Raw genomic sequence first — 20,382 nt, forward strand, 5'->3', positions numbered from 1 at the left:
CATTGATTTGCCGCCATCTATTTTTCAGTGAGTAACAAAAAATATTTGTTTACATATCTGTACAAAACTGAGCAGCATGCAGTGTGAAACTAAATTTCATTCAACTAAATAATGGCCAGGGTTCCTGCTGGCGCTCGTCACACTCGTCACTGATGGACATAATCCATTAGTGATGAAGAGAAAATTACAAACAGTCGTCACGGTGATGAATGTGTGTCATCATTATCATAAGTCATCTTTTATAGAAATCCGTCCGTTTGCTGAAATCCAACCCCAGTGAAGAGACTTTGGGAAGCTGGAGTGTAAACAATGAACACGTGCTTGTGACCAATAAAAATCAACTACACATAATGACCAAATGAGCATCAAGCTTTTGACCAATCACAGTGCGTCTTAATCAGCTTGGTGTGGCAGTGTACTCATCTCTGCGTGAACCGAACAGTGGCGCAGTCTAAACTGGTGATTTTTTATTTATTTATTTTAATTTTTTTAACGAGCTTCTTCAAGCACTGAAGATGATTTAAGGGCCAAAACAGCCACAGGGGAGGCACACTCAGGGGCCCGACCATCCCCGAGCACATCGGACAGCGTCAGTAATACAGGGGCCAGTTTATTAAAAAAAAAAAATGCTAAACTGAAAGCGTTGTCAGCCAGCATGCGATCTAAGTGAACTCCATTTCTGGGCGATAGCCTCTGGGTATTTTCACCCTCAAAAAACGTAAGCGATTAATAGAAAACAACTGACTTGGGGGGCGGCACGGTGGTGTAGTGGTTAGTGCTGTCTCCTCACAGCAAGAAGGTCCGGGTTCGAGCCCCGTGGCCGGCGAGGGCCTTTCTGTGCGGAGTTTGCATGTTCACCCCGTGTCCACGTGGGTTTCCTCCGGGTGCTCCGGTTTCCCCCACAGTCCAAAGACATGCAGGTTAGGTTAACTGGTGACTCTAAATTGACCGTAGGTGTGAATGTGAGTGTGAATGGTTGTCTGTGTCTATGTGTCAGCCCTGTGATGACCTGGCGACTTGTCCAGGGTGTACCCCGCCTTTCACCCGTAGTCAGCTGGGATAGGCTCCAGCTTGCCTGCGACCCTGTAGAACAGGATAAAGCAGCTAGAGATAACGAGATGAGATGAGACAACTGACTTGGACGTCATCTGGGATTGTGAATGTTGTAATATAATAATGTAGCTTAGAACGTGTGTAACGCGGCTGTGACAGACCAGACGCTCGCGGATTATAAATTAACTCAAGGTTTTAATGAGAAAAGGGTAATCAAAGACAATGGACAAAAGCCAGGCCAGGTCAATACTGAGAGATCCAAAACAGTAACAAGGGCTCGACAAATCGTGGTCAGAAAACAGGCAATAGTCGAAGAACCAGGAATCAGGAGATACGGGCAATCAAAACACAAGGGCTAGGAGAAACGGGGAAAAAAACGGAAGGCAAAAAGGGTCATGCACAGGTAAACAATCAGTACAATAATGCTCAGTAGGCTCACGAAAAGTGAAGACAATACTGTGCAAAGAACAAAACAGACAAAGGGATATAAATACAGACATAAACCAAAAGGTCCAGGTAATTGTGATTAGAACTCAGGTGAACCACTCCTAGGAAGTGGTTCCGGATTGAATGACGGAGTGCACGTGGTAGTGACTGGTGTGTGAGGGGGATTATGGGAACTGAAGTCCTGAGGGTTGAGGCAGACGGAGGGTGAGCCCGGAAGCGTGACAGCGTGTGTCTTTGTGATCCTAAAGGAGAGAGATGTGAGTGAGAAAAGATATTTTTATTAAACTGATGATTAATTTTACTAGTGATATTAAGTCGGTGGACACGTGCCTCAGTTTCCTGAGACATTATGGGTGTTGATCATAACTTAATAATAAAGAGTCAGAAACTGAAGTGAACAACACATTTAAAAACAGCAGTGCAAAAATCAGTGATAAAGATGTCATAACCTGTGAATGTGTGTGGGTGATGATATTTCTTGTAAAGTTAAATATAACCTCGTATGCCAACCAGCCTTAAAAAAATACAAACCTCAGGAAAACTGGACTGATCCCCGGTCTGTTCAGTAGCTTGAATAGAAACAGACTCTATTTTGCTGTTTACAATAAATTGGAAATTCTTTCCCAAAAGCCTTGAAACTGTGTCTCAGATAAACCCAGTTTTCCATTTTTCTTGCTGATGGTTCATGGTGAAGGGCTTCAGCCTTTTTAATTGTAGCTTCCTATTCTCTGCCTCGTACCCTTTTATTCCCCTAAACTTTGAGACCACTGTTACAGAGGGAAAGTGTGTTCCACTGAGCTCTAGCACCGGGACATTTCCAGGAAATAAGAGTTTGGGTCATGGCGACAGCGTGTGTATGTCAGCCTCGGTTCTGAGGTTTCAGTTTCGAAAACTGTAAGAGGTAAGAGTAGAATAATATAAAGTACAGACACTTGGTATATTTTACTTCTATGATTTTTAAATTGTTCATTTTTGAATTACGCTTCATTTTTGTGGCTACTGCCTCATAGAGAAAAAATATATGCTGTATTTACTGTATGGACAAACTATTTTAATTATAAGCAGTCGCCACATGGACCCATAGGGTACCTATTTTTTTGCAATATCTTCCTTCATATTCATCATAAGCGCTACCGGGCGAGGTTTGGGTTTGTTTTGCCTGGCGACACATGTTCAGTTCAATTCAGTTCAATTTTATTTGATTTCTTTTCTTTTTCTCAAATCAATTTCATGATCTTCGTGTTATTGGGGTTGAGTTTTGAGTTAAACACAGAAACGTAATCACTGGGAGATACTTTACTCACGTGAGGTGTTTATTTGTTGTTGTTTTTTAGATTTTGGTGTAAAATCTGAAAATTTTCATTTGTTTGAGCCTTGGGAAACACACTGAGGTGATAAAACAAACAAAACAAAACAACAAAAAACAAACAAACAAACAAAAAAACGCACAAAGACTCATTCGCAATGTTGCCAAGGTTACGGGGAAAAAATGTGTACAGATTTAGAACAAAAGAGTAAAAAAAAAAAATTAAGTAATTAATAATAAATAATATTATTAAAATTAATATAATTAATTTGGATTTATGTGATTAATGATAAATGTAATAAACACACTAAAAATAATTCAAATAAATAAATAAATAGAACAGATAAACAGGATTTTATAAAGTTCTATCTGCCTCCAATATGAACATATAAACAATAAAAACAGAACTAATTGCTGGTTTTATAAAGTATTGTAAGCACATTAGTGACTTTAGAATGAAATATTATTGATGTTAACCAGCAAGAAAAACTCATGAAATTTATTACTGAACAATCTCAGAGAATATCCAAGTTTTTCCCACATGAATTTACGACTTTAATCTCGGAAATTATGATTTTATTTTTCTTGGAATATTAACTCCACCCTCTATGAATGTAATAAACATCAACACTAAACAAAAGTCGAATAGTTTAGTCACTAAACCCCAAACCCGGGTGACTGATCACTGACATGCTGACAAAGCAAATGACTTTTTCAGTATCAGTGATTTAACAGGAAGGAGAAGGACATTGATTTATCACTTTGCCAAATCGGGAACATTAATATTAACATTACCGCATCAGTAATTAACACTTTATAACACGTTTAATTATTGTGTGGAAAACACAGTGGGTCAGAACAGAGCAGAATAACGACTCATTAGACTTCAGTCTGCTTACAGATTTATATTGATTTGTCATTAAGTAATTAAACATTAATTAAAGAACTGTAAAATGTCATCTGAAATGCTATCTATCTATCTATCTATCTATCTATCTATCTATCTATCTATCTATCTATCTATCTATCTATTAGATTGTGTTTCTGTCTCTTTTCAGTGCATTCCTCTTTCCCCTGCTCTCTCTCTCTCTCTCTCTCTCTCTCTCTCTCTCTCTCACACACACACACACACACACACACGGCTCTTGGCTCATCTCTAACAGTCTGAGTGTCTGTGTGTCTGGCGCAGGCTGGCAGACCATCAGAAACCTTCCTAAACCTTCACCCCCGAGTAAAAAAAACCCACAAAAGGTTTTTTTTCTGTCCCCCGCAGGCAGCCGTAGCTTTACAGGAAGTTGGTGCTGATGATTTATGGTTGTGTGTCCTGGGTGGCAGCTGGACCGAGTCCCAGCGTCAATCAAACCGGGTCCGAGAGCAACGGCCAATGGCGTGGCTTCCCCTGCCTGCTCTAAAAAAAAAAGAGACTACAATGGCTGTCGTTAGGAGAGAGAGAGGGAGGGAAGAGGAAAGTCACCACGGAGGAGAGAAAAAAGAGACGGAGAGAAAGAGAGAGAGAGAGAACAATCAGGAGACGAGAGAAGATGGATGTGATCTGGCCTGCTTTTCACGGGGAAGCCCTGGAGCTCTCTCTCTCTCTCTTTCTCACACACACACACACACACACACACACACACACACACACACACACACGTTTACACACATCATACACACATCTTTCTTTCTTTCTTTCTTTCTTTCTTTCTTTCTTTCTTTCTTTCTTTCTTTCTTTCTTTCTTCTGGAAGGTGGCTAGAACACAGACGAGCTTTGAGTGAAGCAAGTATTGTAAGAAAGTGTGTGTGTGTGTGATTGAGAGACCTAGCAAGATGCTAATGTGATCAGACTTCAGAAGGCTCTCCCTGCCCAGCTCCATCAGCTCAAACACAACGCTGAGTCCAACATGGCCACTGCGGAAAGCGCCGGTAAATCCCGCATGATGGATCGATGCAGACGGACAGACAACAGAGAGGCAACCTGTGGTGTGTGTGTGTGTGTGTGTGTGTGTGTGTGTGTGTGTGTGTGTGTGTTTCTGTTGTGTTAGTCAGCTACACTGAAGTTCATCTCCTGAATCTCTTTCTGTCCTTAATAATAAAACTAAAACTGACAAAAAATTGTAAATTTGTCAATATTTTCATGAGCACATGTTAAGATTCACTAACTTTAAATTTTGTTCTCTTTGTTAGAAATTGAATAAAAACTGAACTCCTTCCACACGCAAAGTTCCTGAAGGAGTTTGTTTGGTTGAAATGTGGACTTTCGTAATCAATATTAACCCGAAGCTTAACTTCTGTAATGAAAGGAAAAACTTTCGTCTGTTTTAGTTCTTGAGGGAAAAAAAAGAAGCCGTTTATCTTGTGGGGACCTGAAAACAAGTCCCCACAAAGTCAACACTTTCTACTACAGTACAACACACACACACACACACACACACACACACACACACACACACACACACACACACACACACACACGTTTAAGTTTCAGACTGAATGCTGGAGTGTCAGAACTCACACTGTGGGACTGGACATGTGATAAATTTCTCAGTGTCTGCAGATTCAAGACGTTTTTAAACACAAATTCAGGTTATATAAATGAGACACATGCAGTTTGTATTAGTATTAATGATTTATGGGCCTGTATAAGTAAGTGTGTGTGTGTGTGTGTGTGTGTGTGTGTGTGTGTGTGTGTGTGTGTACACATGTGCACATGTGTGTTATTATTCCTTAACAGACTAATATGAGCCACATGACAGTAACTCTTAAAAACTAATTTGGGCCAAGGCGCACACGCGCACACACACACACACACACACACACACACACACACACACACACACACACACACACACACACACACACACACAAAAGGCAGCAGTCCAAAGAGTCACAGCATTGACAAAGAGCAGAGCATGCGTGTGTGTGTGTGTGCGTGTGTGTGTGTGTGTGTTATAAATGTACTCTGATTTTCCAGGCTGACCAGATTGTTACGTTGTTGCTTGAAGTTTCTTATTTAATAAGTTTTATGCAATTCATTTTAAATTAATTTTGTTCCTCGTCTGGCTCATGTATTTCCGGTTCTTTAACTGCACTCGTGATCGAGGGGACGTACTAACAGCACTTTCCCACTGGAACACACCCACATCAGTTGGACTGACGGGCAAAACATGCTGCAACATGGATTCCTTTAGTAGGGGAAACTTCAAAACTGGGAGGAAATCAAATGATTACCTGCTTAAATTAAACTCAACATTGATCTCTATAACTTACCAAAGAACCAAAGAACTCATGGTCCATGAACATTGACACACAGTCAGGCATCAGGTTTCCCGATTTTATATATATCCTTGACTTGCAAGTGACGTCAAAGCGAAATAGAAACCCGGATGTCGGCCATGTTGGTGGAGATACAAATGCGGCATCAAGCGACATTCCAGACAAAACATAGTTACGCGTGTGCAACTCTCTTTGTTTTTCCACTGCTTTAAGCATTCTTTTAGCTCTGTCATATCCAGTGTTGGGCACGTTACTTTCAAAAAGTAATTAGTTATAGTTACTAGTTACTTTTCCCAAAAAGTAACTGAGTTAGTAACTGAGTTACTTTGTCATAAAAGTAACTAATTACCAGGGAAAGTAATTATTCCATTACATTTTGTGTTACCCCCCCCAAAAAAAAATCAAATTCAATTAGTGTAATCATAATAAAAGTAAATGTTAAATGTGTTTAATGACTGAAATGGACACTTAACAGAACCAATTAGTAATGTTATCTACACTATATTAATATTTTTGTGGGACAATGTGAGATAAGACATCTATCAAATGTAATATATTTTTGTAGTTATTAAAATTATGTTACTATGTATGTTGTACGTATGTTGTCCAAATCTACTCTGATTGGCTGACTATGCCGTTGTCTAGCATCTCCCCCGCCCCACACTAAAGCAGAGTAAAGAAAGGCTGAACGAGCAGCGTGCCAGATGAAAACAGCTTTAATAAAGTAACGCAGAGCATTTTATTGTAAGTAATGGGAACGGCGTTATAACAATGTAAAAAGTAATTAGTTAGATTACTCGTTACTAAAAAAAAAATAATGCCGTTAGTAACGTCGTTTATTTCTAACGCCGTTATTCCCATCACTGGCCATATCTTTGTGCTGTATATGGTTGTGGTCACAACAGTACTCGTGACCGTGGCATGCTCCGATTTTTTAGAATTCAGTCCGTGATTCGTAAAGAGGGCGAGGAAACTCTGTGGCTTAGTACGGAGAGGAGACGAGCACGGCTGAACAACATCAGCAGGGCTGATCTAACAGAGGCTAAAACCAAAACAGCTCGTGTTTGCAGTAATCATTTTATCTCAGGTGAGATTCAAAAGCTTTCTCAATAATATCATGGAAGAATTTTATTTCGTGTTGCTAGAATTTTGCTATAAAATGAGCGTTCTCTCTTGTCGTGGTTCACTTGGTCGTTGTTATCATTTTAACATGTGTATTAGCATTTCGCTTCTAGGAGCGCCAGCAAAATTATATGATAGAAACAATCCAGACTGGGCACCCACTCAGAAAATGGGCTACGTTTCGTCCAAGGTCGAACTTGATTCTTCAGCAGCCGAACCAGATAGAACGCGATATCTGGGTACTCGATGGTCGGTAGAAGTGTCTTATCTTCAGAAAAGTCTGACTTTTTAAAATAATATGGGTCAAAACTACACATATCTATCTTCTCTTTGTATTGAATCTTCGCTCAAGCATTCAAATCGTGGTAATCGTGAGAAAATTCAGCATTGTTTACAGACACGCTTTCAGCGGCTGCCATCCAAGTCGCTTTGTACTGTAGATCCACCATCATGGCGGACGCTCATGACGTAGCACATTTTGATCACATGGTTGCAAGTCATCTATAGATGTTCCTGATTTCAGCAAAGCAAAATCTTGACACCTGGTTGATCGTATTTCAAGGTAGGATTTGTTGGCAAAATTAAAGTGACAAGAACACCACTGGAGATTCTGCTGTGTGTGGACAGACCAAACAGTTTTATTTGGAAAACTCTGAGCTAGCTTGGCCTTCTTTGTTCAGCACAAACGCTGCCACTCAGTCAATCTTTCTGCCACTCAGTGAGTGTAACCGCCTCCTGTGACATCACAAGCATACCGTCTATCGCCGTATTTTACAATCAAGCTCCAGAATATGATGATCAGTGACGGTCATCGTGTATATAAGAATATTTATAAAATACTTTTTAGCAAGCTGGAGCAAGTATCCTTCATCCAGTATACACAATTTATCATGATTCGTATTTAACGTCGAACATAAATACGACATAACTAAGCAGTAGGGTTTTTTTTTTAGAACTTTTCTGCAGTTTGTATTCCCAAGCGCTCAATACACAGCTATTCATGAAGCGTTTGAGATGATGACATGATCTTGCTGCGTGCTGGGCTAGCACGCTCACGTTAGCATTTTCAAAAATATCCATACACGTATAGTAGACAAGGCCTCAGAGACCTCAGATCATGGTGGGAGTGTGATTTCTGTGTTCTCACCTACATAATAGTGCATTTGGGGGAACAAAGAACCCTCGTCACTCAGAATTTCTGACCTCGGACCAGGAAAACCTGAAGTAAACACCTCCTCAACCTCATTCGGAAAACTCGGAAAGAAAGTCAGGAACCTTTTCAAATCACATCACAAAACACCCCACTGTTCACCACTGAGGAGGGAAATACTATACTGTATACATCACTCACTAGCGTTAGCAGCTCGCTTGTCGCTAATAAAAGATCACAGAGAATGAGAGAAAGAGAAAATGAGAAACAGGGTCCAAAATTTTAGTTTCAGCTGATCTTCCAAAAACCTGCCGTTTCCCTTTGTTTAAAATCAGACACCTGTCTCAGTTGATCTCCATCTCCTCTCTCTCTTGCTGAATACTCATGTGATGGGTCATAAACCCACATGCAATCGTCTTAGAAATGTGTGTGAATGGTGCGTGTGTGCGTGCGTGTGAGTGCACATGTGTGTGAGGTCAGCGGAGCTGTGTCTCTGAGACAGGGATTAATCCTCCTTTCTGTCCCTGAAAAAGCAGCTAGAGACAGAGAGGAGGAATATATCAGAGCCGATGAATAAGGGAGGGAAAAGAGGATGAATATTTCCGAGCGAGAATGACAGATCCAGAGAGCGAGAGAGAACGCTGGAGTGACGGACAGAAGGTTGGAGAGAGAGAGAGGAGTGTGGATGGAGGCAGGCAGACTGAGGAACCCTAATCCTTCACTTCTATTCAAATACGTACTTAATCTCCGAGCAGGTCCACCCACACACACACACACACACACACACACACACACACACACACAGTTAATCTCCAGCCATGTCTGACGCTAGAAAGGTGCACAAAAGGCCTTGACACCCCCAACACACACACACACTACAACCTCTCCAGGTCCAGACTTCCCACACACTCCACTGTCCAGCCCCCTGAGTTTCAACCCCTCTCATCATAACAAATCTCAGGAAAATTCCTAACACAAAAAAGTGAAGCATGGTGGTGGTAGCATTGGTCAGCTCATTTTAGTTTGTTTATGTGTTTGTGCTTTTGTTTTGCAACTGTGAACGACAAGCAACCGTTGTGAGCACTTTAGATACCTAGTGACATCATATGATAATCTTATATACCCGTGTGTGTGTGTGTGTGTGTGTGTGTGTGTGTGGTTCTTGGTTTATTTACTGAAGTCATCTTGAGTCATAACTCAGTGCTCCTGTAGTCATAAAGCACTCATACCATAATTCACACACACACACACACACACACACACACACACACACACACACACACACACACACACACGGAAATTCCCACAGCATATGCATACACACAAATTCTCTGTGCTTGACCGTCTGTCATGGTGACATGGTGACACGTACGCATACGCTCTCCATCAAACCCCTCCAGATGGGCGGGCGCTTTATCGCTCCCTGGGCCGCTGACATCACCCCTCCACGCCGACAGAATTGATGATGAAAGCAAACAGATCTATCTTAAGTTACATTTACCAAATCAATTTTATTTTAACAGCCTCTTGCATATTGGCATATTGACGGCTGCTCGCGCTCCGAGGGAAGAGATGGAGAGAGAGAGATGGCAGGAGAGAGAGAGAGAGAGACAGGGAGGTGATGGTTAATAGCATTTGCCATATTTAATGCGCCGATGTCATCGTTGAATATCCCTCTGAATAATGTGGCACTTCATCATAAATTCTTTACAACTTATTTACTTAATGGAGAGAGTTATGGCCTGCTGACAGCCAGCTAATTAAACATAGTGATACAGTGCAGCCCGCCTCCATGTCATCCTCTCTCTCTCTCTCTCACACACACACACACACACACACACACACACACACACACACACACACACACACACACACACACACACCTCTCTCTGCCTTCAAAATAAGTCTGTGTCTCACAATCTCTCTCTCTCTGTCTGTCTGTCTGTCTCTCTCTCTCTCTCTCTCTCTCTCACACACACACACATCTCTCTCTGCCTTCAAAATAAGTCTCAGTGTCTCACAATCTCTCTCTCTCTCTCTCTCTCTCTCTCTCTCTCAGTATCTGTCTGTCTCTCCCACGCTGTCTTTCTCTCTTTCTCACTCTCCTTCTCTCCCTTTCTCACTTTTACTCTGTTTTACCATCTCTCCCCTTTATCTGTTTTTCAGTCTCTCTGTCTGTCTCTGCCTCATACAAAATCACACCATCTCTCTCTCTCTCTCTCTCTCTCTCTCTCTCTCTCTCCAGTCTTTTAAATACATATCGTTCAAGCGTGCAATAAATTACTGCTGGATTAAAATTCATGAACCCATTTTTTTCTCATTTTTTTCCCATGGAAATCAAAGTACAGAGAGAGCGAGAGAGAGAGAGAGAGAGAGAGAGAGAGAGAGTAAAGAAAAGAAGTGCAAGTGCAATTCATATAAATCTACCAATGGCAAGACAGAGACTTTTTCAATCATATTAAACTCCAATGTTTGCCTACGCAGGATTTCTGCTTGTTTCAGATTTATCACTTGGAAGAATTGCGTCAACGACTTCAGAAGGAAAAGCGCTCCAGAAAATAATAACACGGTTAAAATCTCAGCTTAAAAACAACCAAGTCTCAGGAAAAAGGAAACAAGAAACTCTTCAACAAGCAGAAAACAACAGCAACAAAAAACAGGGAAAGCAAACATTGTTCAAAACTCGTGTCAGTAAGATCGGGAAATGTGTTTTTATATTTAAATTGTAGAAAGTAAGTGTCTTTTTGAAGCGATTGCATAAAATATCGTAGCAGTGACACCTGACTGACGTGATGCTGAATGTTTCCCCAGTAGCGTATTGTTGGTTGCTTTAGGATAATGATTTTCTCCTTACAATTCACACAGAGACGATTTGAATCTTCAATTACCCTGATACCCCTGCAGCCACCCTTCAGCCAGGCCAAATTACCCTACGTTGACCCTGCCCAAGACCGCTCTCGACCTTTCACCTTGTCTTGTGACCCTGGCTTTGATTAAGAGTGGAGACTGACTGGTGTCTGATAGACGGCGGAGGACCTGATGGAGGTCGAGGGGGTGGAAATACTTTAACGTATTTAAAGGATGGATTTACGAGCTCGGATTTTAATCGAGTCATGACATCACACAAAGAAACCATGACAACATTCAGCCAATAGATGGACAGAAGGAAATAAACACAAAGGGAGTGTAATGAGGTTGAACACTATGGAAGCAGAGGGAATATGTTTATGATGCTGGTAAAAATGAAGGAATGATTACGAGTTCATTGGCTTCCTTCTTATAGACACAGCTGAGGCTTCTAAACAAGAGAAAATACCGCCAAGAGCAAGAGTGTAGTCCAGGACAGGACTCGCCAAAATGGCAAATCAGTGGAACGAACCGAGCATTTAGTGACTTTCTGGAGCAAATTGTAACGTTGTGGCTCCTGAATGGCACCACGGAAAAGCCTTCGCCCTTTCCGACGGAGATTGTAAGCTCGAGCGTACTTGCACCAAACACGGTTGCCTTGCACTGTTCCTGAGTACTATTGTCCCCCCTCCCCCATCCCCCTCACATTACACTTAACGTTTTGGCCCGAGTACGCTTACATCATCACAATCCAACTTTTTATGTTGAAGAAAAGTGCTCTTACGTCACACGAGAAAACATGACTGAACCAGATCTGATATTAACCCAAATATCCTCAAATTAACTGAAAATTGTACGTCATAGCATTTGAGGTTCATTCCTGGGCGTGGTTAGCGTTCATGCCCAAGCTCACCTCTTCCAAACAGGCCCAGCTGAACCCTGCCCTTGCGCTCCTCTTTCAGTCAAGGCAACACTAACCAATCATGAACATCTGCGAGCACAGGCATGCGGAAGAGGGTAGACAGCACTTTTCTGTGAGTGTGTGACATGGCATGAGCAGCAGTTTGAAAGAATTCGGTTGCCTGCGGAGAAAGAACGTGCTTTATAGCCTTCACCCACCCTGGTGGTTCGCTGTTGTGTGATCGGAGTGAGATGACTGGTGGTCGGGATTTGGGGAGATAAACTGGGGAAAATGCCATGAGGAAACAAAACAAACTCTTCAAATTGATGTCTTGTTTATATCCATGAAATCTTTCAATATTTTTTTTTGTCGCTGGAACTTTACAAGTGTTCCAATACAATAGCCAAGATAAATGTACTATGAGTTTCAAAATAATCCTATTTTGTAGCAGGGCATCTTATAGCTGCTAATTTGAGAAAAAAAAAAAGACTTTAGTGATTTGTTAGAACCTTGATCTGAGTTGGTGATTACCTTCTGAACAGCAGTACAGGAATTGTGTGAGACACAATTAGTGAGGTGGGTGAACTGAACTATGCAATCTAATTAGTCTCATAATTGTCCAATAAACTTTCCTGTAAATGTGACTGATGGAATTACCTGATGCTAATTACCTAAAAGCATTGCACAACTGATGGAAGTGGTAACCACATTGTTCGGGATCTGATAGATCTTTAAGAAACCTCGCAAGCTCCTTTACTGCCATGGACACAGAAGCTTTTGTCTCTTTGATGAGTGTAAAGTGGTGAAGTGACTTGATCTCATGCAACATTTATAGGAATTTGAACAATTTCCAACAGAAATTCAGATAAATGGAGGAAAAAATGCTGGTACCACAAACACCAACCCCTAACTTTTTGTGAAATCAGCGAATGCTTTCTTCAGATCAAATATTTACTCCTACCTCCCAAACCCGTCCACGGTGAGTTCCCTCAAAGGGTCCGAACTCCTCCCCGACTTCCAGCCTCCTCTTGCTCCAGATGCCCAGGCTGCCAGCTGAAATGCCCGACTCACGCAACTCAAAGTCTGGGGGCAGAGACGGTGCTGCCTCCTCATCGTCCAGGTACACGGGTGTATGGAAGGAGGTTTTGAAGCAAGAAGAGTCCACTGGGGAGCTTCTTTCACATGATACACTCGATGAATGGACGCTGTTCGAGGTGATTAATGGGACAGGGTCTCCGTCAGACGCTCTCCCAGCTTCCTCAAGGACATCAGACGGGAAAAGTGGGAAGTCACCTTCATCACCTGTAGAGGATGAGATCATTTTTTAACAATTATGCCTCCAGGATTGCTGGGTTTGGGACACTGGGTCAAAGATGCTTGTCAGTTTGGTGAGTGCAAGTTAAAAACACGTGTAAAGAAACAAAAGGTGATAAGGATTATATTCGTTAGAAGATAGGCCTCTGGATTAGGGCCATGTAGACAACCCACCCACACACACTTGTATCTCTGCCAACTTGGCAAGAGCTACAGTTTGTCCATGAGTGCTAAGTGCTAACTCAGTGTGGCCACATATGGGAAAATATACATAGCTCCAAACAAAGGTATCTGACCACCAGTTAAACAAACACAGGGAAAAGGAAAGTGGTGAGTGTCTGTAATAACAGTGTGAATGACTAGCTGGGAACAAACCCGCTGATTGTGTCCTCTTGGTACACCCTGGCTGTCAGACACCTCCTAAAGATCCACAGCCAAATGCTTAGCAAGGGAATCCCCAACGGGAAGATTGAATTGCCTGAAGTGTTGTCTGCATTGTGTGGCTCCCAACACTCATATTTCCCTTTTTTTAAAACATTTTCCATCCGTCCCTGGTGACGGGGAATCAGAGCGAAAACAGCGGACGTTTCAGCCAGCAGGGTTAATTGAGAACGGAGAAAAGAGGACGTTGTCTGTGACCTATAACCCTTTCCTTGGTCTGGAAAGGAAGAGTAGCACGTGGCTGATGAGGGTGTTTTGTTACTGTCTTACTGAGTCACTGTCCCCACTGGAGCTCCTATGATTGCTGTCCTGCTGTCCCACATGTTATCTAGTTGCCGAGAAATCAGAGCCGGAGCAAAACTGTGAGACGAACATCTGTATATCTCATTAACTACTAGGATCAAGGAAGACTGTAATGGATTATTCTTAAACTAAAGTTAGTTTAGCTGTCTCAGTGCCACCAAAGACAATGTTCTTCAAGTGTTGATATGAAGGTTTTAGCGCTGAAACCACTAGCATAAGATGACATGAAGCTCATGGGACACCATCATGGCCAAAGTGAAAAATATTGACCTGAAGCAACGACTTTGGTGAGTTTTTGTTTACGTGACCTTCGATTGCGCTGACTGATGGTGTAAGCAGAACGCAACCATTGTGTTTAATCCCCAGTGTATCATTACATAGTATTTTCACTGTACAACCTGACAGGAAGAACACACCTTAAATAGAATTCAACCAAGATTTTATTGGGATCATGTCGTACAGTGTGACAAGCACTAATCGTACGTCTCTACACCAGCTTAACACACTTGGAGCTAACCTACTGCGAGCAGGCCAGAGTGGAGCTAGCATGCTGTGGCTAGTGTGCTGTGGCTAACAGGATGTGACAGGTAGTGGTGAGTGCTAATGAGGAGTGGGCACATCCTCCTGTCTCCGTACATTCCAGTGTCCCAGCAGGGCAGCTAGCCTACACACACACACACACACACACACACACACACACACACACACACACACACACACACACACACACACACACAACGCCTCGCTTTCCAACAACAGCTGAGAGCAGGTCAGGCTCTCTTACTCTAAGTCGAGGCTCTGTTAAACATACGAAACCATAATGTTAACCTCAGCTATGCTGTTTAAACATCATTCAGCCCAAGAGCGAAAGTCTGCCACAGTCGCCAAGGCTTTTAAGGGTAACCCGATCCGCCTTCTTCACTCGCTCCCACTTCTCACTGCTTCATTCTGCCTCTTAAAATTGAGAAGGGGAAAACCCAATCCACTCGTCCATGTGCAGTAGATGGCTGTTCAATTCTGAGCCATAAACATATTCGTTTTGGCAAAAAGGTAAACATCTGTAAAGGATCGTAGCGAAGGTGGGTTTCTAGCAGTGGTTTCAGTGTTATGTTGCTGATAACGATCAGGGTTTGGTCAGTTTTAGCCATCAGGGATTAGGAAAACTTGATTGAGTCTTAGCCATGGTACGAATCCAGGATATACAACAATCAGCTGTTTTCTTAGCTGAAGTCAAGACCTGCAGTATTTCAGTCCTGAGGAATTAGAATTAATTCCTCGCTTTGTCTACATCACCAAGAGCCAGTTTCATCGGCTTTTATAGAGATAAATAAAATCGTCTACTTCAGACACATAAACACACAGATTTGACTTACAATCCTTACAAGGACCTTTCATTAACATAATTATTAATGTGGCAAATTTACCGCTAAACTCCACCTAAATCCAACCGTAATTTTAAATTCAGTAACCAGAAGAATTTTTCGCAAGATCAAAATATCTGAAAAGTTATTCCTATGTCCAGATTATTGTCTTTTGGAGGACCTTCCACTGAGATAATTAATAATGCAGCTAATTAATGCTATGCTGTTATACCAGAAAAAGAAAATACAAGCTCAACAGTGAGCTACTGCTCACTTCCGTATCCCCCCGCTCTTACTTATATTAGAACGCAAGCAATCGAAGGAATAGGACACTTATTATGAATGTTGACTTCAACAAATAATGAACCCTGAAATAAGTAAGTAAAGAGCATTGTCTCTTCCCAGGGATTTATTTATTTATTTTATTTATTTTATTTACAACCCCGATTCCCAAAAAGTTGGGATAAAGTACAAATTGTAAATAAAAACGTAATGCAATAATTTACAAATCTCAAAAAGTGATATTGTATTCACAATAGAACATAGACAACATATCAAATGTCGAAAGTGAGACATTTTGAAATTTCATGCCAAATATTGGCTCATTTGAAATTTCATGACAGCAACACATCTCAAAAAAGTTGGGACGGGGCAATAAGAGGCTGGAAAAGTTAAAGGTACAAAAAAGGAACAGCTGGAGGACCAAATTGCAACTCATTAGGTCAATTGGCAATAGGTCATTAACATGACTGGGTATAAAAAGAGCATCTTGGAGTGGCAGCGGCTCTCAGAAGTAAAGATGGGAAGAGGATCACCAATCCCCCAATTCTGCGCCGACAAATAGTGGAGCAATATCAGAAAGGAGTTCGACAGTGTAAAATTGCAAAGAGTTTGAACATATCATCATCTACAGTGCATAGTATCATCAAAAGATTCAGAGAATCTGGAAGAATCTCTGTGCATAAGGGTCAAGGCCAGAAAACCATACTGGGTGCCCGTGATCTTTGGGCCCTTAGACGGCACTGCATCACATACAGACATGCTTCTGTATTGGAAATCACAAAATGGGCTCAGGAATATTTCCAGAGAACATTATCTGTGAACACAATTCACCATGCCATCCGCCGTTGCCAGCTAAAACTCTATAGTTCAAAGAAGAAGCCGTATCTAAACATGATCCAGAAGCGCAGACGTCTTCTCTGGGCCAAGGCTCATTTAAAATGGACTGTGACAAAGTGGAAAACTGTTCTGTGGTCAGACAAATCAAAATTTGAAGTTCTTTCTGGAAATCAGGGACGCCGTGTCATTCGGACTAAAGAGGAGAAGGACGACCCAAGTTGTTATCGGCGCTCAGTTCAGAAGCCTGCATCTCTGATGGTATGGGGTTGCATTAGTGCGTGTGGCATGGGCAGCTTACACATGTGGAAAGACACCATCAATGCTGAAAGGTATATCCAGGTTCTAGAGCAACATATGCTCCCATCCAGACGACGTCTCTTTTAGGGAAGACCTTGCATTTTCCAACATGACAATGCCAAACCACATACTGCATCAATTACAGCATCATGGCTGCGTAGAAGAAGGGTCCGGGTACTGAACTGGCCAGCCTGCAGTCCAGATCTTTCACCCATAGAAAACATTTGGCGCGTCATAAAACGGAAGATACGACAAAAAAGACCTAAGACAGTTGAGCAACTAGAATCCTACATTAGACAAGAATGGGTTAACATTCCTATCCCTAAACTTGAGCAACTTGTCTCCTCAGTCCCCAGACGTTTACAGACTGTTGTAAAGAGAAAAGGGGATGTCTCACAGTGGGAAACATGGCCTTGTCCCAACTTTTTTGAGATGTGTTGTTGTCATGAAATTAAAAATCACCTAATTTTTCTCTTTAAATGATACATTTTCTCAGTTTAAACATTTGATATGTCATCTATGTTCTATTCTGAATAAAATATGGAATTTTGAAACTTCCACATCACTGCATTCCGTTTTTATTTACAATGTGTACTTTGTCCCAACTTTTTTGGAATCGTGGTTGTATTTAAAGGTTTAGTTATAAGGGACAATGCACATTAATAAAACATTTAAACAAATGTAAATATGCCAGAATTAGCCAGAAGGCTATTTTGCATCTGCTGTCCCTGGACTGATTTTAAAATAGTCACCCTAAAATTACAAAAATTAAAATATAATCAAATAAAACATTTCCAAATAAAAAACTAAATCTGAATAAAAATAAAAAAATAAAAAACAAAACTAAAATACATTTACACACAAGCTAACACACTCAACACCAAACAATTACTACAAACAAAACCAAGAACAACATTAAGCAACAACAACAATCAACAACATTTATAATACAAGACACAATAAGAAACTAACAAGCCATAAACAAGCAGGACATAGACACCAAACACATAATAAAAAAAAAATATACAAAAAATAACAGTAATACTAGACAAACTGACAAGACAACATGACGGATGGCATCAGAAAAACATCGACAAGCAGGGCAGCAAACATGGAGAAAAATTAAGCACTAAAATTTAATGTTGACAGCCTTGACCACTAATTAACCACTTTTTTTTAAAAAATTTAAAGAAGCATAATTTGATTGATTTCTAATGTCAATTGGAATGGAATTCCACTCACGAGCAGCCCTGATTGAAAATACAGACTGGCTAAAAGCACTTTTTCTAAACTGGACCACACAATCTCCTCTAGCTGCACTCCGTGTAGATGTTGATACCACTTTTATAAACTGGATCAGTACAGGAGGAGCAAGTCCATGAATAATTTTATACATTAAACATGAATGTGAATATTTAATAAGATTTTCCAGATGTAGCAATTTGTATTTCATTAAAATATGGCAGTGATGATAGTCATTGGATTTCTTATCCAATACCTTAATGGTTTTTTTTTATATAAAGAAAGTAGTGGTTTGAGTGCAGTATTGCTAGCTTGAGACCAGGTTGTCAAACAATATGTTATATGGGAGAAGATCATTGAATGCATATACATTAGTGCAGCCTTAGTTGACATGCACCTGCGAACATGTCTAAAGTTTGCCAAATTAAATTTGATGCACTTAGAAACCTTTTTGATATGTTCTTTAAAGGTGAGGTTATTATCAATGACCACCCCAAGATATTTAAAATCTGAGACAACACGTAGTCACTCCCCATCTACAACCACATCAGGCTCTAGTGAGTGTGTTTTAGTTTTACTAAAAAACATACACACTGTTTTAGAGACGTTCAGTTGAAGACAGTTTTGCTTTAACCATTCTGTGATGCGTTGCATTGAGTTAGTTAACTGATCAGCTACTTGGGTTGCGCTGCTACCATGCATAAAAATTACAGTGTCGTCTGCACACATTATGGTGTTTGAATTAGGGCATACAATTGGCAAAATCATTCACATATAAAGAAAATAAAAGTGGACCCAAAATGGATCCCTGCGGAACACCTGCAGCTAAAGAAATAGTATCGGACTGATGATTCTTTATGCGAACAAACTGAAACCTATTTGTTAAATATGACTGTATCCAGTTAATGGTGCCTAATGAAAAGTTAAATGTGGAAAGTTTATCAATAAGTATGCCATGATTGATAGTATCAAAGGCCTTCTTCAGATCTAGAAATACAGCACCAACCACACCACCTTTATCTAGCATTAACTTAATTTTTGCAATGAAATAGCAATTGGCAGTTTCAGTGGAATGATTAGTGTGAAAACCAAATTGGTTTGGATGCAAAGAGTAAGAGCTAGTGTTTAACCCTTTGGTGACTGACCCCTTGAAAATGGTTCCTCCAGGAACCATGACGTTTCAGTTGTCAAGACAACGGAAAAACTAAAATACAAATACAAGAGCATTTTGTTTTGTGCACAAGAGCATTGTGACGTATCTTTCTGTTTTTGTATTTTAGTTTTTCCGTTGTCTTGACAACTGAAACGTCATCGTTCCTGGAGGAACCATTTTCAAGGGGTCAGTCACCAAAGGGTTAAATAATTTATAATTTGTTCAGCAACAAGTTTTTCAGCCACTTTGGAAAACACAGGCAAAACACTAATAGGTCTATAGTTGCTGATGGATTGTTGATCACCACCTTTAAATATGGGTGAAACAGCAGCTAATTTCCACACATCTGGGAAAGTTTCCTGAGCTATTGAAAGATTTACAATTTTTGTAATAGGGCATACTAAGGATGCAGAGAGCTCCTTAAGCATAACTGTGTTCATACCAATAACATCTATAGCTTTGGAAGACCGAAGAGATCCAATTACTCTCTGGACATCTGAATCTATAATAATTTCTAAATTGAAAGCTGGTTCAATATGTCTACTTTCAAATAGCATCCTGCTAAACTGGCATTCTGAAATAGCATTTTGCTTCTTGAAATAGCGTCAAAATCCACCCTAGATGTTTCGTAAATACATTCAGTCGGTAAACAGGAAGTCGATGTGCGACAGACCTGAAAATGGTATACACGGTATAGAACCCCAAGCTGAAGTTTGGTACCAAGTACCAAACAGTTGTTATTTGTAGTTGCTGAGAAAAATGTTATGAAAATTTTGGAAATCCATGCTATATGTTTCATAAATACATTCAGTCGGTAAACAGGAAGTTGATGTGCGACAGACCTGAAAATGGTATACACGGTATAGAACCCCAAGCTAAGGTCGGTACCAAGTAACTGTGGTTTGTAGGTGCTAAGAAAAAGGGTGTTTCGGATGGACAGAATTACGGAGATACGGACGGATGGACAGACAGACTGAGGTAAATAAACCAGTATACCCCCCTCCTTTGGAGTGGGGGTATAAAAAACGACTCAATGTCATGCTATAAGATTAAAGG

The 20,382-nt window shown here is 40.8% G+C and overlaps 1 protein-coding gene across 8 annotated transcripts in view; it reads right to left on the bottom strand.

The window, feature by feature from the left end:
• mecom (MDS1 and EVI1 complex locus) overlaps positions 1–20,382 on the bottom strand; it is a 281,521-nt gene that overhangs the window by 152,103 nt on the left and 109,036 nt on the right. For all 8 annotated transcript variants that reach the window (XM_060943283.1, XM_060943279.1, XM_060943277.1 and 5 more), the window contains exon 2: positions 13,058–13,398. In XM_060943283.1, the coding sequence (XP_060799266.1) occupies positions 13,058–13,398 (341 nt within the window). The remainder of the gene's footprint in view (positions 1–13,057; positions 13,399–20,382) is intronic.

The sequence above is a fragment of the Neoarius graeffei genome, chromosome 16 (genome assembly GCF_027579695.1).
Source record: "Neoarius graeffei isolate fNeoGra1 chromosome 16, fNeoGra1.pri, whole genome shotgun sequence".
Lineage (NCBI taxonomy): Eukaryota > Metazoa > Chordata > Actinopteri > Siluriformes > Ariidae > Neoarius > Neoarius graeffei.